Genomic DNA, 23,026 nt, shown 5'->3' on the forward strand with positions numbered 1-23,026 from the left:
CACCCAACGCGCGACTTTTATGACAACAATATATCCCTAGAGCTGGTCTCTTCCAGACTGCAATAGTCAAGCCACAGTAGCATGCCGTGGAGGTTCATGCTTGTATGCACATCGCAGTGTCATCCCTCATATAGCGTTAGAACGTGAGAATGGTACTAACCAGCTACCTGTAATTGACAAAGCAATATCCAACTCCCTGCCATACACATCTTCCCGGCGCAGTATGCGGACTGCTGGACTTTGGGTATCCTAGAATGTGGTAGCAAGCCGCGTTACCATCACACGACGTACTCGGCACCTACCACGAATCAAAGAAATAAGTCTACAGTAATGCGCCACAGAACGAATCCCCAAGGAGATCAATTAAGACTTAGTCTATGCCATAATCTAAGCTAATAGTTCGAGCTGCACGTTCCCGGTAAAATCCACGCAAACATGCTCACATGCAGGCTAGAGCGCTTGACGCCGCCAATCAGAACATCATTGGCGGCTAACGAGCACTTTTCGACCATGGCTGTAAAGCCTCTCACAACCTGCTCATTAGCGAACCACATCATTAGAACGCTCGAGTAATGCGGCTTCTAGGCCTGCATTGCAGACGGGTCACAACTGTCGCAGGTCGGGACTGAAAAGGAACTAGGTTGCGGGTATAAGCTGGTCTGACTTTTGCCTCGAATATCTCTGGCTCACCGAGCATCTTGCGCCCACGTCGACAACACCATCATGGAGTTGCTTTGGCTCTTCCTCATTTCGGCGATTCCCGTCGCTCGCTCGCATTTGACTTCCAACAACTTTCCCGGGTACGGGTTTTCCTGGTACAGCCCTAATTGCGGTTTCTCTTGCTACAATGCTGTGTCGTCTGCCAGCCTCGAATGTCCTGCGACCGACTCTTCTGATGGCCACGACATGGGCATGGACATGGACATGGCTGCCGGAGCGCCGACACCAAGTTGCCAAGCACAGAGTCTACCCTTCTTGGAGACCATAGCTTACTGTATGAGCACAAGATGTGGCGCAGACACTCCAGTCTGGAAAAGAGAAGAATTCTGGGCGACGAAACTCATCACCGACATTGTGCCGAAGTGGACCTACTCAGAGTCGCTCGCAGAGCTCGGGAACTCGACGCCTACTATGGTGTACAATGCAAGCTCGACCGAGGTCATGACCATGCCCATGGTGATCAGCGACGCCAGCTATGATATCCAGTTCAACTTCAACCGGCTTTTCGACCACATTGAAGCGCTGCAAGCTCGATATGTGTGAGTAGAGCCGCCGTCAGTCAACGAGTTTCTCTAAAATATAATTAGTATTGTCATTGTCGTCCTGGGCTTCAGCATTCCAATCCTGTGCACACTCATTCGCAAGCTGCCGTTCGCGACTGGCTTACTCGACAAGCTCAGACCCTATCTTGTGTATCCGTCTACAATCGGCTCGTACCAAGTACGTCCACTGCCTTGGCTCATCGGTAACGCACCGACTGTCGGGCAAGCCGCGTACATATTCTTCTTCTTTGCTCTCAACGTCATTTTGAGCTCGGTGAACTATGGTAGTTCGCAGCCGCATCCATGGGGCTTCTCGAAGAAATCGGAGATGCTCTCTTACATTGGCTATCGCACTGGACACATTGGATATGGTCTCCTGCCCCTTGTCATTCTCTTCTCGAGCCGCAACAACTTCTTGCTCTGGATCACCAATTGGTCTTACGGCACGTACCTCTTGCTGCACCGCTGGATCGCTCGCATCTTCGCCGTCCAAGCCATCGTGCACAGTATCGCACTGTTACTGTGTTACCAAGGATCAGGCAGCTATCCAGTCGAGTCCGTCAAGCCGTATTGGTTGTGGGGTATCGTCGCCACTGTATTGACATGCGCTATGCTGGTTTTGAGCGTTCTCTATTTCCGCCGCCTCGCCTACGAGGTCTTCCTTATCCTTCATATAATACTTGCTGTCTTCGTCATCGTGGGTTGCTGGTACCATGTCATCCTAAAGTGGGGCTACAACTTCTACGACAACTGGCTCTACGCTGCCATCGCAGTATGGTTCTTTGATCGTCTTGTCCGCGTGCTACGCGTGCTGAAGAATGGCATGCAGTACGCCGATGTCACCGAAGTGGGAGACAATTACGTCCGAGTTGATCTTCCTGGTGTGCGATGGGCGGCGAAGCCAGGCTATGTTGGCTACGTTGGATTTCCAACGCTGCACCCGCTGCGACCGTGGGAGAACCACCCTTTCTCTATCAACTCATCTGTCTTGTTCCGAAGCTACAGGCATGCCCCAGCACTGGCATCTTCGAGTGATTCCACATCGGACGGCAGTCACGCCGAAGGAAAATCTCCTGATGATAAAGCGCAGGTGACTCGTGTTACGCGCAACGTCAGAGATCCAGCAAGCACGACGGGGGTGTCTTTTATCATCAAGAAGAGGACTGGCATAACGAAGATGTTGAACAAGAACGCTCGGCTGCTTACAATCCTAGACGGACCGTATCCACATTCAGCCAGCACCGAGGCTCTGGAGGCTGATCATTTGTTGTTGCTTGGAGGTGGTATCGGTATCACTGGTCTGCTGGGCTGGCTTTCTATTCATCCAAACGTCAAGTTGGCGTGGAGCGTCAAAGCGTCAGATCAAGCTCTAGTTGATGAGATGGGCACGGCCATCGCAAACGTCGCCGACAAGCAGGTTTTCGTCGGACAGCGCTTCGCTATTAGGAACCTGCTCCAAAAGGAGATTGATTTTGGCTACAAGAAGGTTGGTGTTGTCGTATGCGGTCCTGCGGATATGTGCGATGAGGTGCGAGCTTTGGTAGCAGGTCTGGGGAGAGGCAGCAAGACTGTGTTTGATTTGCATGTGGATGCTTTTTCCTGGTAGACTAGTTCAGCCGCGCCATGCTTGCTGGGTTGACTTGAGACTTGCCTGTTATGTAGGAATAAGGAATACATCTTCGCAACGGGCATATGACTGACTACCTAGGTAGGCATGTACATCACCTGGGCAGCGAACCGGCCATCTGGTACCCCATCAACATTGCGTCTCGCTGCATGTACAGTACCCTTTACCGTATATTCGACGCGGAGCTGATGTTCAATACATGTACTAAATTCCTGCATGTATCCGCGTTGCGCGCGACTTTGCACTCCAGGGCTGGCTTCGATGACGTCATTCGTTGGCTCTGCCTACATCTGGTTGCGATGTGAGCCTAGTTATGCCCGTTGTAACCTGACATGAAATCGAGCAGCTTTGCCATACTACCTCCAGAAGGTTGTTTGTATTACTAGAATTGCTCTCTTTGTTAGGTTCTTATACTCGAACACAGTCTTGACTGTGTTCTCAAGACGTCCAAACGCAGCGTCTAGTGACAGTTGCGAAGGTATCGTAACCTAGGTACTTTTGTACGACCTGTTAAGCATGCTAGTATTAGGTATCTTGTCGGGTAAGTCTTTCGACTAATTGTTCGTTCCGGCGTTGCGTCAGAAGTCATCAGCGACTAGATTATGCGCTCGACAATTCCCAGTGCCACAGGCATCACTGGAACACATTTGCACCGCTCCGATTTCTTCTACGTCTGTTTCGCCCCAGCAACAATCCTGAAGATACCCATGTCACTTGCTACTGGGCTGCCGACCGGACCGTCTATCCTTATCACGAACGGTACTCTTATGACCTCATGCTCTCCTAGGCTGGAAAGAATGCGCGGGCAGCTACAGATAATCGTCTCGTAATTCTTTGATCAAAATCGGATACACCGGGCAGTCGTACTGAACATTTGCGCAAGGATGGAAGGCGACATGTGCTGCGTTGGCTTCGCAAGCTTTTCGATCGTGAGAATGTCTATTCAATCACTGTCGAAGGTCTCGACTTCCCACTTGCGGATACTGGTGTGTGTGAGGCAAGGGTCGTGAAGGTTGTTTTGACAGCGTCTGTACAAATCCTGTAGTCTGTAGTTTCTGCCAGAGGTCATGAGTTGGGTACTACGCGTATGCAAGTAGGCTCCTAGGAAAGACGTCTTGATGATATTCTCGTCGCGGTTTATATCACTATCTCCGCTATACTCGGATGGTGAAAGGCCGCACTGACTCTCGATTGCGTGCTCACTCACTCAGCCCTTCACTGAGCCCGCTCCGCCACCGCCTACACCCGCCCCTTCACTCACCTGCCCGTCAACAACCTTAGAGACTCCCATGTCTATCCTGGTAATATATATCGCTGGTCGCGGTCTTATTGTACTATATATTATATGGAGTTTAGAAATATTCCATCAAAACATAAGGCATTGGGTCATTGGGACCAAACGCACGTCTTACATCGCGGTCTTTCAGGTCCGCATGTAATGGCCTGAGTTCGAAACTGGGTGTTGGATCGGTTAGCTTACAGTTGATCTTCTGCGGATTCGAATTCCAGTGGTGGCCTTTGTTATGATCTGGATGGCCGTCCCTTTTTTTGCTCTTTTTTGCGCCTTTTCGCGCGATCGTGTTCTTTTTGCCCTTCTCTTTCTTTTGTTACGTTCGAATTCATTTCCATATACCGCGGTATTAGGTAGGTGTAAGTGCGAGTAGTATTCCTCCACTTCCCGTCAATTTTAGCACTTCCGCCAAGAAGGTACGCGAGAAAGACTGTCCTGAGGTCGATGAGAGCACATTCCTTGTCGCTAAGAGGTCTTCCAGGACATATTCAAGATAACGGAAGGGATTAATGGGGTTAGACGAGAGCATTTTGACGCTTACACACATGATCAATTCAAAGTTAACCCAGAGCACAGCGGAGCCTGTCGTACACGGGTACCCCTTGAAGATATGTCTGATGTTTAATAATACGTCGAGTTTGATCGGCGGACTAGATGAAGATACCAAGAAAAGATGAAAATAAGCTGAGGATGATCAGGCTCCACGATGTTTGGTCGATGTGAGGCTATGGATGTGCGGAGCGGTACGGAAGAACAATGCACCGAGCCTCGGCTCACCCCCAGCTTGCAACATCCGGGGCAAGCTCCGATGACGAACATCTACCGGTGTGTCGCGATGGCTATCCATATTTCTCCCTACGACGCTTCCACCCTTCGTCTAACCTATACCGATTTGCAAAATGGATAACAGCTCACTCTTCGACGTCAAGGTACGCACATAATCCACCCGCACGTCCGATCTTCCAACTGACTCTCATCCAGGGCAAAATCGTCCTCGTCACAGGCGGCGCGAAAGGCATCGGTCGCATGATCAGCGAAGGCTTCGTCCAGAACGGCGCTACAGTGTACATATCATCCCGCGACGCCAAAGCCTGCGAGGAAGCGTGCAAGGAATTGAATGCCCTCGGCAAAGGCAAGGCCGACTTCATCGCAGCCGATCTATACAAGGAAGATGCAGCAAAGAACATAGCCGACGAGCTGAAAAAGAGAGCAGGCAGTAGGTCCTCCTATGGGTTGTCGTCTTTGCCATCGTCGTGAGACAATAGCAGTTGCTGATCGTGTATAGAGCTTGATGTCATCGTCAACAATAGCGGAAGCAACTGGGGCGAGTCGTACGATAACTATCCCGCCGCAGCATGGGACCGTGTCCTCAACCTCAACCTAAAGCGCGTCTTCCAGCTCACGCAAGCCGTCACACCCCTCCTCGAAGCCGCTTCTACCCCGAGCTCACCAGCACGCATCATCAATATCGGCAGCGTCGACGGCCTACGTGTCCCCGCGCTCGAGACTTTCGCCTATTCCGCTTCTAAAGCCGGTCTTCACCACATGAGCAGAGTGCTAGCGAGCCACCTGGGCAAGCGCGGAATTACAAGCAACACGATCGCGTGCGGTCCCTTCCAGAGCAAGATGATGAAGGCTACATTGGAGAAGTTCAAGGATGTCATTGAGAGCGGGATACCATTGGGACGCATCGGCAGCCCGGAGGATGTTGCGGGCACTTGCATTTGGCTATCGAGCCGCGCGGGATCCTATGTTAACGGCGCGACTATCGCGTTGGACGGTGGTAGCGTCGTTGGCGCGAAGTTGTAAATATAACTTTTGCATATCACATCACATCAACAAGAGTTACATCGATCAGACATGACAAAGGCTGAATATCCTCAGAACGTAACTGATTTCTACAGACATCTAGCAGAAGTACATGTATACCTCAAACCTCCTCGCGACCTACTCAGTTGTCGGCCCCATCACCGTGGTGTTCATCAACACCGTCAGTTCAGCCAGGGCCCGGCTCTGATCCGGCTTCTCCACATCCTCCTGAAGAATGGCCTTAACCTGCTCATGAGTCGCCCAGAAGCTCGTCTGATCAACCGCGCGATGCTCCTTCTCGTTCACCTCACTTGGATGCTTCAGGTCCTTGTCGATGGGAAGGAGCAAGGCCGCCAAGAGCTTCTCATCCCGATCAACCTTGGACATGCCTGGATGCATCAAGTCCTTATCATCAAAGGGGTCGAAATCGTCAGCCGGCTGATAGTCCTTGGAAAAAAAGCCGAAATGTTTGGCCGCCGCAAAATTGCCCGCGAGTTCCTTAGTCCGCTTCAGGTCCAAGTTCGCCTGGGCGAGCTCTTCCTTGTCGTCAACCTTCTGCTGCCGCTTCTCGGACCTCTCGTTCAGACCAATCAGCCACTGCAACGTCATCGCCGCACCGAATCTCTCAAAGATGTCTTCGTTCAGATGGCCTTGGCGCACGGCCCGCATGAAGTCGTCCGGTTTCGGCATGTTCGGGAGGAATCCGGCCTGGGCCTTGAGAATGTTGACAAGCTTGTTTACCGTCTTGCTTCGCCTCGGACTAAAGAAGTGGAAGTCAAAGGGCGAGTTCTGCCATAGGGCGACGAAGGCTTCGCGTTGGGTGAAGTTGTTTTGCAAAGGGTCGTACTTGAAGACCAGTGATTCAATCCAGGCCTATGTTTTATTAGCTGTGTGCATAGGGCATGAGGAGGCCAGGAGGGTTTCAGTATATTTTAAACCTCTGTGGGAAGTTTGAAAAGACACTGAAGATGGACAGGTAGTGCTATCGGGAAGATGACTTACACGCAGAAAGACCTTGACAAACTCCTCGCACCCCTCTTTGCAGTACTTCGGATCGAATCCTGACGCCCACGCGAATGCCATCAGGAGGATGTTGAACCGGATCTGGTCATAGAACCGCGAGAACGAATGGCCCTTGTCTAGACCATAGAAGAAGATCGCCTGATTGACGATGAGAGGCAAGCTCTTGTCGGCGAGGAAGTTGGCCTTGGCGATGTCGTTGTACAGGAGGAAGAAGGTGGTGAGTTGGAGGAACGGAGGAGCTTGAGGAACGACTGCCTCGTCGGGATGGAAGTAGATGCTGTAGAGAGAGGGCAGGAGAACGATGCTTGTGTTGACCTTGTACGTTTTGATGGCAAGCTTTTGCTCAGCATCGCGATGCAGAGCCTTGACTTCCACAACGTCCGGATGCTCAGGCTCAGCGTTGTCGTCCATGGCGACGTCGCCGTCGCGCTCGCGGTTGACGTCAACGTTGTGCTCCGCGACGTTCTCGCATTCGGTAAAGAAGACGATGTCCCCAGACTCGACGCCGTTGTCTACGTTGTCTGCGCTAACGCCGGTGTCGGGAAGATCACCCATGCTGATATCGTTGTCGTTCGGGCTGTCCATGATGTCGGTGGTGTCGTGTATACGGGCGTCAATAGACGAGTGGGATGGAGAAAGCAAGAAGAGAGCGGGGATATTGCGAAAAGTCGTCAAAACAACAAAAAGGTCCGTGGGCGCACATTCCGTAGGCGACGGAAAAACTAGATTTGCGGTCAGCCGACAGGTTCTTCCGCTGTTTCTGTTGTAGTGAAAGGAGAGGGTGGCGAGTTGCGTACCTGTGACCCCTGTCTGCTCTGCAAACGGGCGTCGGCGACATCGCCAGCGACATTGATACTGTGCTTGCTTTGAGGGGAGACTGGAAGATGGTGGAGTATAGAATGCAAGTATTAATGAGGAAGTGTAGGTCGCTGGTCTGTATACATGTCGCGAGACGCATTGAACAAGCAGTGAGTGTTTGCGACACCAACGGACTGTGTTCGCTTAAAACAGGAGCTCGCAACAAGTGACACCCTCGAGGTCTTTCGACCTGACCAGCTTCGTCTCCTGTTTGTTGCTCAAACACACATCAGCGAAATGAAGACATGCGTGAAGGAAGAGTGCATTACAGAAACTAGAGATGGACGTACCTGGGTAAGATGCACAAGCAGATGACAGTAACGAAGTTAAAATGATTGACTAAGATCGTGTCGTGTACGTACCAGAAGAAGAGCTACAGCACCCAAGACATGACAAAGTCCGCGCAGGCAAACAGTTCGGAGGACAGATACATCGTAGACATACCAACGTCGAACATCCAGAAATCTGAGCTTGGACACCCACACTACTTCTTGTTCACTTTCCATTCCCTGTATGATTTGTCCTCGGGCTCTTCTTCATTCTGCTCACCCTACTCCTCATTCTGTTCATCCACCTCCGAGTCGGACCAATTACGCTCGTCGTCAGTGTCAAGAAGTGACACACGCAGGCTGTTCAGTTTCCTCCTAGCGGTTCGCAACTCCGCCTCCAAGTCATCCACGTCCTGCTTCTCGTACACCAACCGCTCTCTACAGACCTTCACTTTCTTCTTTACAGCAGCCAAGTCTTCCTTCAAAGCATCTTGACATTCTACCAGCGAAGAGATCCTGCTATTCCTTTCCTTGACTTCCCATCTGAGTTTCGCGTTCTCCTTAGTCAACTTGCGTATGCGATATTGATCCCGCGTAAGGGGGGGTTTGGCGACGGTTGTCTGACGTTCGCCGGGTGTTGGCATCTCTTCTTTTTTGGGCGCTCTGCGTTGTAGGTTAGCGGAACTCCGGCAAAACGCTTGGACAGAGTGTGCAATTTTACTTGGTTTGTACCCGATCGCCAGAGTTGTAGCTTTGAGAGGGCTGTGACGAGGGCCCAGCGTGTGGTATCATAGAAGAATTCATCTCCGAGATATCCTCGCTACGCATTCTAGCGGCTTCAATATCGAGGGAATAAATCTCAATGAAATTCATTTTTCATGTAAGGCAGTTTGTAGTGAGGATGTGGTTTTGCAAAGTCGTGGGAGTTAAATCAAAGGCAGTGTTCACATCCACGCTCGGTACCAAAGATACGGTAATTATCGTACCAACAAAGCGGTAGTAGCAGTAATAGTAATAACCATGTTCTCATTGAGTCTACATAACCCATTCCAATCATAACCTCATCATTCATAAGTATACCAACTCTTTTTTAGCTCCCTCATCGCATCCTCTGCTTCCTTCCACTTCCTAGTCCCCTTTTCCGCGTCGCCCATCCACGTCATAATGCGTGCTCTGTTTCTCATATACTTGGACTCTGCCCTTTTCCTCTCTTTCGCTGTCTCCTTCAGGTAAGAAAAGTCGTCGTACCTGACAGCTTCCTTCCAGACGTCGCGCATCCTTGGACTCCACAGACAGCAGCTGGACCCGACATCAGGTTCTTCACCAGGGACTAGCTGGATCGACTTGTTGAACATGTGCGGTATGGACGATGACGTGGACCTGGACTGTGTGGCGGGCCAGATAAGCTCGTCGTAGCATTGCTCACAGACTGTGAACTCTGGTAGCGAAGGGATGAAGTGCCATGGTTTGCGGAACAAGATCTTGTACCTTTGGCACTCGCCTTTGTAGGAATTCTCGCGGAGCAATAGGACGAAGCGGCTCAGATCAGGGAGTTGACCGGACAACTCAGCCGCGGCGTCTAGCTCGACAAGCAAATCTAGGTACTTCGGGAAGCGGGTTGAGCTCGTACGCAAGCTGCATACGTGCCTGTCGTCCTTCGGCATCTTAGCGAAGCAACCACGAAGAGAAGGCAGCAAGGCCTCAAGCATCCTCCTATCGCTCGAGCATATAGCAAAGTTGGCTACACGGGTACCGTCGCGTGGGTTTGTAATGCCGTACCAGCTAATGCGGTCTTCTGCACCAGCCTCACGATCTCCAGGACACGGTTTGGCTACTGTGTCCATGACACCTGCAATTGCGTTGATCAGATCGAGCGATTTGCGACCTCGCTGAAGCGTCAACAGCCACGCAAGACGTGCCCATGGGCTGCTGAAATCACAGCTCCGCTCCAACGAATAGTCGTTCAGCCATATCTGTTTGAAGTCCACATCGAAGGGTGTACCGGCGAAGACACCTTCGTAACAACTAGGGCAGATGTTGAAGTTCTTGTTATCTTGGAGCGCGTACCAATCATCGTAAGGCCCAGATTTGTAAGGTCTTGGGCAGTCTGGAAGTTTTCTGTCCATTGAAGCAGTCCTTCGAGATGATCTGTCACGGCGGCCATCGTGAGAGCGAAAACTACCCGACCTGGACCTCCTTGGTCGTGAAGGCTCCTCCAATGTTTCTGTGTCTTGCCTCCTAGCCCGAGAAGGTAAATCTCGTGTGTACGGGGAGCTGGGAATTGACGGCGACGTCGCTCTCGGAATGTCCACGTAGCTTTGCCTCGGCGAACCGACGGTCGAGTGATCAAACTGATAATGCTCTTCGGGTGGCATAAAGACGTCAATGAGCTGGTCGTCGATGGGATATGGCAAAGAGTCGCCTGTGGATTGCCTCGCAGGAGATGGACTGTGCACATCGATGCGAGGCCTCGGGAGTGGCATGGTGTCATGTCGGCCATATCGAGAGGGTTGTCTTGACCTGTCGTCGGAAGGTGCTGGAGGATAGGTGGCGTGCCAATCTGACTCTGATACGGGTATGCGACCGCGGCCCGGCGAAGAAGGTTGGAACGAAGAAACGAGCGGAGAGGTTGGCCGAGGGCCACCGCGGGACGATGGTCGAGAGCCTGGAGGGGAGTCCCGCAGTCGGGTAGGCAGTTGAGGCGAGGGTGCTCGATACGATGGCGAGCTTGGTCTGGACAGCGGGCGTGAGCTGTTAGCATAGACAGTATCTACGGGTACAGGCCTCGATCGCCGCGTGCTGTGCACCGAAGACGAAGACGACCGCGGCGACTCAGCATTGGGGTACTCCTTGTACGAGCCTGACGAATCACCCTTACGTATCGTCGGCAGGGGGCGCTGCCCGGAGTCGTGTCGACGCGGTTCGGGCCTCTCCTGTGTATCGCGCAGGTTTGTCCTTAGATCCTCCCTTTGTAGGTCGCTCTTCACGAAGCTGTAACGCGCGGGCTTTCGTTCGGTTCGCAGGTGGGTCGTGCTGTGCGCTTCGGAGTCAGAGTCAGAGTCGAACACGTATTCTTTCTTTGACGCCGGCGACGTGTAGGAGTTGTGTCGGCTATCAGTTGGCATCGGTCTCGACGGCCTGCTTGCATCTGACCTGGGATGGCTGCTGTTCGAAGGCGTAATGGGTTCTGGCGAGCGCATGTAGTCTGCAGGCGAGGGCGCGGTGGACTCCTTCTGGGGCTTCGAGTAGCCATAGGGCGCCCTCACGCGCTCAGTAAAGACAGGAGGGTCTGGGACGTCGGTGTTGATGTGCGACATGCCCCCACGGTCAGCAAAGCTGCGCCGGCGCCGGTCCCGAAGCGTGCTGCCATCGTCATCGGTGCTCGATTCGGAAACAAGCACATAGCGGCGGTCGTCTTGTGCGACGCTCGGCTGCTCAATCTCGTCGAGCAGGGAGTCTTGGTCGACGGTGCCCCGCGTGTTGCTCGGCGGCTCACCCTCGGCCTGCCCTGACGACCCCACGGAGGACGGCGCCTCTTTTGCTAGCGCCTCCCTCTCGTCCTCGACGCTCGGTGACGGCGGCCATGTCTGCTCCTGCCTGTGCGACCTGTACGAATGCGGCGCGGGTCGTCGAGGTGGCAGGGGTGGAGAAGTGCGGGGCTCATAGGTGTAGGTGTTGTAGGACGGCGTGTAGGACGAAGTGTATGGATTGCTCTGGCGCATGTCTGCCAGCTGCTCGCGCGCCTCAGCTAGAGTCTTGTCGCTCCGCGCATAGCCATAGGGGTCCGTCTCTCTTGATGTATAGTGGGAGTCATGGCGCGGGCGGTGGTGGTACCGGCTGTCGTGTTCGTAAGACATGTATGGGCGTACGTGAGCGACGGTCAGGCGAGCAGTGAGAGACTAGGCAGTGGCTTTGGCGAGCATGCAGCTTGGGCAACTAGCTAGGGCGGCTTCAAGAGTATCAAGACGAATATGGCGGAGAGGGCAGGTTTACATAGCGCGGCAACAACGGCCATGTTGGATGTACAAAGATGCTAGGTGACGCATGTAGCCGTCTGTGAATTGCGGGTCGCGGCTTCCTCGCGCCTTCGCCCTGCACCGTCCCCACCGCCGGTAAAGCCCTATTTGCTCGCTTCCCGTCCTCTGTTCAACGCCCACCGCCTGTTCGCACATCTTCGCCTTGCTGAGATATCTGGGTTATTCCTTGGAAGTATCGTCACGGCACAGTCGTCTTCATCGCATTTGGTCGTGGGAACATGCATGTGTCTGTACCTGTACTATCGAAGTGTCGTATTGCGCATCATAGTTCCCTCTAGCATCTTCTAAACCCTTGTCTGAGCGAAAAATAGCAGTATTCGCCATGATACTACTGCACAGGTGCACTATGACTTCATGGTACCTGGCCGATTCTTTTCTTGTATAGATCCAATAGTTATATGCCGTACTATGGCCAAGGTTTGTGGTGTATCTACTGTAGATCTGCAGATTTAGGAAACCGCTACCTGCCCACATGCAAATATAGAACACGACCTCCGGACCCTTCAAGAACATCATGTACCTATCCCCATATTATCGTGATACATACAGCTACCTCCCGCCCATGTCTACTTCAAAGCCTCTCCTCTTCGCTGGACCGGCAGCCTCCGGAACAGCGGTAAACGGCACTTAGCACAGCCACACAGGCTGCAGCCACCTCACCACGTGCCTCACCAACTTTTCAGCCCTATATCATAATAGAGACATGATTCCACACTTCACGCAGCTGCAGAATAGCTTCTAAGGTGCACAAAACCGACCGATGTCCTCAGCCTTCAACCGGTCACAGTCTGCCTCGCGCCTCCATCACTACTAGCTACACGTCTGAACCCACCGGTACGCAGAACCACAAGCTCGCAACCAAGTGAAGCACTCACCGGATATGCGGCTCTGCTCGTACCATAATTCCTCGCAATCACACAAAGAACCACCTCGAGAGTTGTTGTGATCAAGCCAGGCGCGTGACGCATGGAGCTGCAGGCAGAAAGTGGCTGTGCAAGGCGTTCCCGGAAGCCGCCGAAGACGGAGAACTGAACCACCGACATATATACGGTCGCAGGAGAGACTCGGAACTCTGCAATCCTACAATGCCAAAAGATACAGCTATCTTTGTTAAATCCGATGGATCCCACCTTTTCTGCTTGAACTGGTGCGCATCAGTGTGGTAAACCCGATAACTCCATCCTGCCACGTTGTGTCCGCGGCATGGATACGCCCCGTCCTACCTAGGTATGGTATGCTGTAGGAATGAAATTTGTATATAAGCTGTAGAAAGACGGTAAGACTGCTTACGACTCAGATGACAGGAGAAGCAACAGTAGTCAACCAACAAAACTCATTGACTCAATCCCAAACATGTCCGCCCCCACTCCCACCGTCAACCTCCCCAACCTCACAACCCACCAATCCATAACCGACACCCTCCACCGCCTGATCCTCGGCCTAGACAGCAACGACCACGCCCTCGTAGAATCTGCCTGTCACAAAACACCCCAAATGACATTTACCTACGGGCCGCTGGGCGCCCAACAAACCGTCACGGGCTTCGACGCAATCAATCCCTTATTTGATCGCGTCTTCAGCCTCGTCACCACACATACCGTGAGCAATGTGAGGATAGAAGCGGAGAGCGAGAATGCGACCTTTGCGCGCATGACGGCGCATGTCATTTCCTATCATGTGAGAGAAGAAGAGGCGTTTGTGGCAGCTGATACGAGTTATACGGCCAGTTCGCTGTACGACATGCAGCTGCTCAAAGATGAGGACGACGGAGGATTGTGGAAGATCACGACATGGAACGCACGGATGTTGTGGACAACGGGAGATATCAAAGTCTTGCATCCATAAAGACATAATCTGCATATATCGACTATATAGAAGGAAACTTTTCTTTCCTCTCATTCTTCCAGGTATCTTCTTCTTTCCGTTAAGGTTTTATATCGTAAGGAAATATCGGTTACATAGTAGATCATATCGCTAATCCAGACGCCGGCGCCGAACCAACATGTCCCATTAATCGCTATTCTCGCACAGACGGACCAAAATGTCGCGCGCACTTGTGTGTCGTAAACACATGTACATGGGTATCAGAAGCAGCTTGCATAGAGCCAAAGGGGGAATTGAGAAGAAATCGCTCGGATGGGAATTCGGGTTAAGAAGATAGGAGTGTGGCTGGATGGTTCGTCGCCGCACTTAGAAGTAGTTGCCCTTGGGGATGGCGCAGAAGATGCCGACAGCGACGGCGGAGATGAGAAGAGCGCCGAGGATGGCTTGGATGAAGATGGTGTCCTGGATCTGGCGGAGAGCAGGCTCTTGGATCCAGACCTCACGGTCAAACACCTTCCTCACGACATTGCGCTTCTCGTAGCGGGCGACCCATGGCTCGTCTTCCCAAGAGTTGCTCGACGCGTGCGAGTCAACGCTCTGGAAGGAGTCAGACTTGAAGTCGTAGCTTTGCGGCTCGTCATCGGAAGCGAAGAGCTCCCATGGTCGCAGATGACGGTGGTGCATGCCGTGAAGAACGACACACATGCCCTTCCAGGCTGCGATCAACGTTGAGATACCAATGAAGAAGCCAATGAGGGAGATGACGCGCCATGCACGACCGGCGCTGCTGAGGGTGAGGATGATCGCGACGATCAAACCAGCAACTATGCCGAAGATACCGAGGCCGCGGGCGAAGATCACACGCGGACGGTTGCCATTGCATATGGTCCACCGAACAAAGTTGGGGTGCGCTTGGCAACGGAGCGACCACTCGACGGTGGTGATGATGTCGGTAAATGCCGACGGATGGGTCGTATTTTGCAGAGCGTGCAGCAGTGCTGTGCGCTCTTTCGACGAGAGGTTGAGCTGTCGCGAACCATTGTCGGCAATGTAGATGGAGATGATGCGGTTGATCTCTTCCCGGTAAGGCTGGACGGATACTGTGGTGGATGAGCGATTGGACCCTAGAGGCGAAGAAAGAAAATTAGCAAAGGTAATACTCACGTGGTTTCCACTTTAGTCCTGCGTTATCAAACGCACCAGCAGCACGTTGAGTGTGGTCAACTTTGCCGGTAGTCATGCTATCATCGTACGAGTCAAGGGAGTAGTCGCGCCTGGGTTCGACGCTGGTTGGCGTGCGAGGAGGCGTGAAGAAGGGGTTGTTGCTACCCTTCTCCGAATCAGCGACCTTGCCCTCGTTGGCGAAGTCGGTGCCCTTGAGCATGGCTGCAGCGTCGGCATTGTAGCTGACGGTGCCGGGCCTGGCTTCGGGGTTCTTTTCGCCAGTCCACTCGGGAGACAGAACCCTCTCGCTTTCCGGCAACGCATTGAAGCGCTTGACGTAGTCACGGTACCAGAGGAAGAATTGCAAGTTCTCAGCCGACAGTTCGATGTACTTGAGGAAGTTCATGAAGTCGCGGACAGTGCAGGGCTGGGAAGTGTCAGCAAAGGTACTTGGAAAGGTGATGCTCATGGAAGTGGCAACGTACAGGGCAAGCGCCGCCAGCGATGATGGTGTCAAAGGACAAGGCCTCGGGAATACCGTGGGACATGCCGCTGCTGCCAGACTTGATGGATGCATTGATCGACTTTCGCTTGTCTTCGGTGTTGGTGGAAGAGGCAGTGCTGGGACGAGGAGCTCGCTCTGGACGGCGATAAGATAGTGAGTAGACCATATTGGGCAGGATCCGGGGTCGAATCTGATCGCGGAAGGAACGTGGTGTTGCGGGGTGGCGACAGCACGTGGTCAATTGGTGAGATGGCAGGAGCAACCGTTCACACGCACCGTGCCGCGCGTGGAGATGGAATGCTATATACCTACTCGGCCGATGGGGCGAGTGGAGTAGTGAGACTGAGCTAGCAGAAGATCTGGAAGAAAGCTACTTGCGTAGTCGTCCAGTAGTCGAGCGCTGAGACCGATTGCCGCAGGGCAGGGTGGTAGCGTGGATCTGACTAGTGAGGGCGAGCAAAGCTTGGGATGGAGGTAGAGGAAGTTTGCGCGTGGCCTCTGGCGAGGTAAAGTAAAGAAAGCAAAGTCACGGTCGAGCAGCGGTGTTTATACCCGCCTGCTCGGCATGGCCGTATTCCCACCAGGTCTTCCAGAAAGCGGTCCCTATTCGTGGCAGGCACATGGCTCTCCACCTTCACAGCTTCCTGCCGTCTGCGGGCATTTTCCCAAATGAGCCAGCTGTAGCGTGGGGACGTCAACGCCTGGTCGCACATGGGATCCTCGAGGTCGCCGACAAGTAGGTGCGCCCCACCGCGGCCGTACAGTAGACGGCATCGTGACGGACGGTAGACGCTAGCATGCCGGGACATCAAGATGTGCACTAGGCCCACGCGCCATGAGGAGTCGGCAATCTGGGCAGAACCCGTGTCGATCGTCTGGACCCGGCTAAGCTCCCTTCACAATTGCAAATCTCTGCCCTGTTTGCCGGCTTTTTGGCTTTCTACGAGACAGCGTGGCGCCGACGGTCAAATGTCACATTGCGGTGCAGCCGTTGGGAAATGAGGACTCGACACGCCTGCGTTGTCAGATTGCCTTGGTGTTTCAGCGATGCGAGGCATCTCAAGCTTAACGCTCGCAAGTGCGGGCGGAGAACCGAAGCGAGCGACGGTCAAGAAGCTGCTTCGAGAAGCTGCAAGAGTGACGTCCTCTCAGACAGCCACATTGTTGTTTTAGACAGCCACAAATTTCATAATTGTACGCGATCGACGCTGCATGCATAATGCCAGCGAGCAGATGAACGCCAATAGTCCAATCAGCGGCCGTCAGCGTCCTGATGGGCGGTCAGGATGCGCGCGCCCGGCCTCCGTCGTCACCATGCGTACCAAACTTTGCAACCATCGCTTAAGCCTGGACCTTCTCAAACATCTCCTCCCCAAAAGCTTTGCTCCATGCCCTCACCACTGGGAGTAGTCTTGTGGCTTGCGAGTCAGTATGATAACGTCGAACTGGTGGGTAAGGCAAAAGAAGAGCTGATGGCGCCCAGGCTACGGCCCATCTAGTATGCAGCAACGGCAAAAGCAGATATGCCGCCTACGACATCTTCGAGTGCGAGCCAAGATGGGGAAAGCGCCACCATTGCCAGGTCCCTGGAATTTGGAAGTCCGGACTCATCGGACTCATTCCGTGTCAGCCAGCCTGATAACGACGAATGGCTATTACTCGGCCGAATAGGTCGTGTGCAGGGTCTTCACAGTTGAACTCAACCCCTATGTATAGACTGCGGAGTTTCCGCGGATGAACAAATAGGAAGGGCCTATTCCGACGACATCCGTCGAGGCCAAAGATGAGTCGCGGACACGATATGCTGCGTGAGTTCTTACACGGTGTACTTGCCATATCAACACCAGAGTCTCAGCACGACCGAAAGTCAAATCTTGTCCCCGCTGATGGATGATCGATCATGTGCCTACCAGCAAGCGTGCAAACACCGAAACCTTCTGCAGAATACCTCGTTCTTGGGACGAATGTGCGCTGGAGCTGGGCTGCTAGCTCAAACGCTTTATACGCGCCGTACAACGGTACAGATGTAGCGCTAGAAGCTAGAGTCGCCGAAACTCTGGTAGTCGACAAAGTTGACAAGTCTGAGGCTGACTGACTGAGTCACAACCCGGCATTGCCAAAAGCGGGTTCGCGCACTCTTATGTTTCCCCAACGGGCGTTGTGAGACGTGATCGCTCATCACATTTCTGTGCGCAGCATACGATAGTTGCCACCGCAAACTTTCGCAGTGCTCGACCAAATCTTATGAGAATGCGCGCAACATCCTCTGCGTTTGGCCAGCGCATGTTACCAAGCCGCCCAGCCTAGCAGCTCCCCGATCAGTGGGACTTTGATGCTAACATCGAGACTTCTTCTAGTGGCATGCGCTTTGGCCCCGCCGATTGGACTCAACCCTCAGACTGGGAAATTTGGCGTCATTGGGGATACGTGTGGCGTCCGTCTCGTCGCATTGGACCCTGCGCAGTCGATTTGCAAACGGGATGTGTTGCTGGGAGTTCTTCTTTTCTTCTTCCCGTGTAACGTTGTTGCGATTGCTTCCGAAGCCCTGGATCTGGAGTGCGCCTGGTCGTACCGATAAGATGCATCCAAGCCACGATTCCGTGTACCTGAACTATTCGATTCTTCGCCAGGAAGCACCACGTGCAACTGTCCATCTCCCGCTCTCCGGTTTCCCGTAGACGTCACCCAACAGCATCTTCCTGGAAGGGTGTTCTACTTCGCAGGACCGAGCGTTTCAGGTCACCAACAACCGAAAAGGGTGGGCATGTGGACGCGACGACAGCGGGAGGCTCAGGGGAAAACTCGCATGCTCGCGTGGCCTGGGATGTAGCGCGACGCCTTCAAATTATGAGTCTGGGTGACCTCATTGGTGCGCTGCGCGGCTCATGAGAAATGCGCATAATGCTCTCCCGTCTTTGCAAAATACCATGCCCTCATCTCCGTCCCGTGCGCAATTGTGATCTTTAACTTTTTTTTTCGACCACAGCCGAGCACCTAGGCAACTACAAGGCCTGGTCGCTACGTGGCCGGTGCTGCAGAGCCTGCCGTGAATGTGGGTTGAGCGAGGCAACTCATGTGCTGTAGAGCTGACCAACATGTGTGGGATGTCATCCGTCTGTCCAGGTGGCGTTGCTGGTGGGCGGGATCAATACATTGGATACGTGGGTAGTCGGGTCGCGTCTGACTAGGTGGTGGCATAACTATCGGCTGCGATTTGAGTTCTTGCGGTCATGCTGTCAAAGTGAATATCCCATCCCTTGGCTTGGCGCAGGTGGTGTTGGCGGTGAGTGCTCGAGGCAGTCGCGATGAGCGTCCCAGTCAGCTTATATGGAAGGACGAGTTGGTGACACCTGCCACATTGCGCCGTCGTACGTATACGACAACACGCAACATGGCATCACCTCATCTTCATACTAACGGGCATGTGGTCTGCTGGCCATTCATCTTACCTCCGCTTCTCTCAATTTCCCCCTTCACCACTGTCCTCGATCTTTCCCATGTCATTGAACGCCGTCCCACCACTTCCACGTTCTGTCGTCGTCGTGCCACGCAGTTGCATGAGCAACCGCGAATCCATGGCGACTGCGACTTCCAGAGTCATCCGGTCTTTCGTGATGTTTGGCGCAAGACCTTCCTGAACTACCAAGACAGCATGTTGACGCCCAACACTTCACTTGCATCTCAATCTTTCCGCGCATATCCATCCCGCCATTTCTCGGTGCGAGGTTCAGCATTACTTCCTCATACAGATCGCTGCCATGGGACCCGACGATGGCCACTTGCTCCGGCAAGATCCAAAGTTGGGCTTCATAGTCGTTCGTTTCAACAGGAGCTCTATTACTCCCATCTCTCCCAATACTCCCGCTAGCGTACATCATATCGGCACTTATCATACCTTCACCAACGCTCAGGCCACGGCCCTCAGACTTTTCCAGCTCGCACTGAACGACTTCTATCGCAGGGGACAAAGCGGTCGATACTTCAACCGGATCGACCTCGAGCAGTCGGGATCGATTATGATATATCAACAGCGTCCGAGTAATGGATACATGGCCACTCGCGAATTAGTAGTCAGCGAGTTTCGGGTGGTGCTAGTCAACATGTCGGACAACTTCTGGGAGGTGGAAGCGCGTCTTATAAGAGAGAAATTCACGTTGGTAAATCCGCACGGTGGCTTCATGGACAATACGCCAGTACCTGAATCGAAGATGCCCACTGTGAGGCTTCCCCGCAAGCCGGATCAGCGCGATAATCCAGTAACCCCGAGCCACGATACCATGCAAGAAGAGCATATTACCCTGCCTGAGCTCGCTCAACCCTCTTCGCAGTTTCCTCCGCTAGGTCCACAGTACGATCAAGAAACTCAGCCAGACTGGACGCGGACTCGTACACCGTTGTTCGACCGTCGAGCCGACCCACCCTTCCGCGGGCCCGGCCACAGACCATACGCTCAAACCATGGTCTTCTCGCCGCCTCCACCCACTTTACCCGGACTTTTTGGCGCACAAGACTCCGGAGGTATCTGGTCGGAGGCAACAAGAGCTGCTGTCTAGGGAGACAGTGAAACAAATGTTGATTAGGGACACAGAGAAACACAAGTTCATTCAGATATCCTCCGCAATGCAGCAAGAGAGGGCGTTCCTGAGTTAGTACGTGTGTGCCGAAAGCTCGAAGCAGAGGGGTCATTGACTGAGAAGAGCTATTATGGTTAGACTTGGAATTATTCGGTACGCGACCTTGGTACAAGCGGTTTACATACCTGTACAGTCAAGAAGCTGACTTCTAAAATCACAGTCGATGGAAGGGTGGCATTGTTCAGTCCTCTACATTGCGAATAAATGCTTTGATAAACCTTTCATTGGATTGTCCAAGCGATGGGGATCATACTGTGATCACAACGTGATGCATGCATTACCTTTTCTGACCATCTTCCTGCAAATCTTCCCTTCTTCCATCCTCTTGCGCTAAGACGCACTAGCAGATACGACAAACAGCCAGTCAGTAACCATCTCCACCTTCACCCTCTGTACTCACCATTCTAGCCGTACCGCAGCTCACAAGACCTTTCATACAAGTCCTTATCCTTGTCGTCGTCTTCAGTGCCACCGCCATGGCTAATGACCTTGACACCTGACGCTGGAAAGGGAGCACACGCTTTGTGAACATTATGACTGACTTACCTTACCCCCACAACTGCTAGAAGACAGTGTATGTGTATTGCAAGTCATGATGTGGTAGTGTGGTGGCTGAATGTGAAGTAGCGAGTTCCAAGAATTCCATCTAGTAGGGAAGAACTGCGTTATGCTGCTTTTGATGGATATCAAGGACTTGAATTGGATGGGCGATCTAGCGGGTAGAGTAGCACGTCGAGGTAATGAACTGCACTATGGCTTCCTCCCATACTTGCAACTCCTGAAGATCTTGCAACCGTCTATATTGCAGTCACAAAAACGTGACGTGATCTACTAGATCAGATAAATTAATCGGTAAACATCGGTGACTACTGCACGTTAGAAAGTGGGTGTGTGGGGTCTCACCGATCGAAGCAGGTGTGAGTGGGGCTCTGCGGGAGAGGCGCATCAGGCACGAACACGCGAAGAAAAGCACCGGAGATGCATATAGCGGTAAGCTACCCCGTACATCAGATCTACAAGATCTACGAGGCGGAAGCAACAAGGTCCCAAAAAAGAACACCACTGACGCGTGATCATGTGAACAAGCGTCAAAGCTCCCAGCCATCCACCCATCTCTGCGTTGTTGCCAAAAGCAGAACATGGGTAAAGAGAAATATGCGATCTACGCACGGAACGCTTTACCCGTGGAAGCAACCGTCCACGTAGCGTTCGAATGCCCCGGAAGCGCGGGGATCCAGCTTTGATCACCGATGTCCTCGATGACCTTTCGCGGCACGCTGCAACTGTTCATCATCTCCATGCTTTGTGTTTTCATCGATGAACAGCCGACGTAGCATTCCTCGTCCATGATCTTTTGAAGCGAGTCGTCTTTCCAGCCGAAGATGTAGTCGCCGTGGTTGCCGTACCCGGTGTGGTCGTCGAATGAGTAGACGAAAGGCTGGCTACCGTCTGTTGGCCAGAGAGAAGCGTCATTGAAGGGTGCGGTTTCGTAGATTACTTCGTACATGAGTTGCGGCATGCGAACGGGATGAGAGGCTGGGCAGGGACCTTGGCTCTCGAATGTACCCGAGACGGGGTAGGCCTGTGATGCGTTAGAAGACACAGTCTCCAAAGGGCCCAGGGATCATACCATATGAGCCATGTGATCCGGCGAATCTAGGTCTTCACCATTCCAACACCTGCTTCAGTCAGCATCCTTCCCTTTGCGAGATCTGCGTCACTACTCACGTCGGGAACCTCAAGTTGACCATGATGCCTGCTGGGCAAGGTTTGGTAGGGAACGCTTTGGTTTCTGGAAAGCGTGTGCTCGGGTCTTGCAGACAAGTATATGTAAGTTGAGGATACCTATCCGCTTCTGCCTTTGTAGATGCGATTGGTGAGCCGATGAGCATACGAAAGCCCGGTTGGAACGCCTTGACCTTCGCTTTCTGTTGGTAGTCGGCAAGCTGATTCTGCATGTAGTAAACAGTCTTCACAGGTGGACAGTCAGTGCATGTCCCTAGGCAACTTGTCTATCTACTCACCATACCGCCGTTTTGACCCTCAAATCCTGCATTGCCTTTTTGACTAACACGCTTGTAGGTACCATTCCTTGCGCGAAAGTAAAGAGAAGCCGTCCAGTAGTTGGAGAAGTCATCTGCAGGCTGGCAAGTCGTGCATGTGGACATCGCAGGTGGGTCGTGAACATCCGGGCTCATATCAGGAACAAACGAGTTTCCTCCGATGATCTGGTGGAGATGCGATGATGGAGCGTTGCCTGGTTCAACCAAAGGGTCAAGGCGATCTACGACCAGCTGCGAGCATCCGAATCGAATAAGAGCCTGAGTCGGGGCAACGAGCACCAGGCCGGCCAGGAAGTTCCAGAGCATCTTGGGCTATCTTGGTATGAACACAGCGTAATGATGAAGCGATGGGTGCGTTCTGGATCAGAGTGCTCCGACTTATGTATCAACGGGTAGAACCTCTTCGAGGCAGGAGTGCATGTGCCGAACGACGCACCTCACAGCCTGCATCGCAACTTATCGCTACAATCGCAGTAGCTGCCTGATCCATAAGGGATGGAAGCTGTCAGTGTCTGGTCCAGAAAGTATATTACCCCACCTGAGCCATGTCAGTGACTGTTGAACGCGTCTGATGAAAGAGCAAGTGCCGGGCTGGGTGGGTCATCGTTCATATGGGTTCTGTCGGACACATTGCAGTCAATCTCCAGACCCCTTCAACTG

The 23,026-nt window shown here is 53.0% G+C and overlaps 6 protein-coding genes across 6 annotated transcripts; 3 read left to right on the top strand and 3 right to left on the bottom strand.

Moving 5' to 3' along the window:
* Positions 1-906: 906 nt before the first annotated feature.
* Positions 907-2,868, top strand: J4E84_001962 (uncharacterized protein; the record flags this gene model as incomplete). The annotated part of the gene is made up of 2 exons (XM_049384591.1): positions 907-1,259; positions 1,308-2,868. The coding sequence occupies 2 exons, from the start codon at positions 907-909 to the stop codon at positions 2,866-2,868; spliced, it is 1,914 nt and encodes a 637-aa protein (XP_049247947.1).
* A 2,211-nt stretch (positions 2,869-5,079) lies between these two features.
* On the top strand, positions 5,080-5,989 carry J4E84_001963 (uncharacterized protein; the record flags this gene model as incomplete). Its single annotated transcript, XM_049384592.1, has 3 exons — positions 5,080-5,109; positions 5,162-5,396; positions 5,466-5,989. 3 exons carry the CDS (start codon positions 5,080-5,082, stop codon positions 5,987-5,989), a joined length of 789 nt encoding a protein of 262 aa, XP_049247948.1.
* A 2,431-nt stretch (positions 5,990-8,420) lies between these two features.
* Positions 8,421-12,154, bottom strand: J4E84_001964 (uncharacterized protein; the record flags this gene model as incomplete). Its single annotated transcript, XM_049384593.1, has 3 exons — positions 8,421-8,800; positions 9,224-11,927; positions 12,149-12,154. 3 exons carry the CDS (start codon positions 12,152-12,154, stop codon positions 8,421-8,423), a joined length of 3,090 nt encoding a protein of 1,029 aa, XP_049247949.1.
* A 2,212-nt stretch (positions 12,155-14,366) lies between these two features.
* Positions 14,367-15,835, bottom strand: J4E84_001965 (uncharacterized protein; the record flags this gene model as incomplete). The annotated part of the gene is made up of 3 exons (XM_049384594.1): positions 14,367-15,100; positions 15,165-15,591; positions 15,650-15,835. The coding sequence occupies 3 exons, from the start codon at positions 15,833-15,835 to the stop codon at positions 14,367-14,369; spliced, it is 1,347 nt and encodes a 448-aa protein (XP_049247950.1).
* A 3,592-nt stretch (positions 15,836-19,427) lies between these two features.
* On the top strand, positions 19,428-20,222 carry J4E84_001966 (uncharacterized protein; the record flags this gene model as incomplete). The annotated part of the gene is made up of 1 exon (XM_049384595.1): positions 19,428-20,222. The coding sequence occupies one exon, from the start codon at positions 19,428-19,430 to the stop codon at positions 20,220-20,222; it is 795 nt and encodes a 264-aa protein (XP_049247951.1).
* A 1,243-nt stretch (positions 20,223-21,465) lies between these two features.
* On the bottom strand, positions 21,466-22,672 carry J4E84_001967 (uncharacterized protein; the record flags this gene model as incomplete). Its single annotated transcript, XM_049384596.1, has 4 exons — positions 21,466-21,885; positions 21,934-21,982; positions 22,032-22,273; positions 22,328-22,672. The coding sequence occupies 4 exons, from the start codon at positions 22,670-22,672 to the stop codon at positions 21,466-21,468; spliced, it is 1,056 nt and encodes a 351-aa protein (XP_049247952.1).
* Between the last annotated feature and the right edge of the window lie 354 nt (positions 22,673-23,026).

This window comes from Alternaria hordeiaustralica, assembly GCF_023758085.1.
Source record: "Alternaria hordeiaustralica strain BMP 2776 chromosome Unknown scaffold_2, whole genome shotgun sequence".
Lineage (NCBI taxonomy): Eukaryota > Fungi > Ascomycota > Dothideomycetes > Pleosporales > Pleosporaceae > Alternaria > Alternaria hordeiaustralica.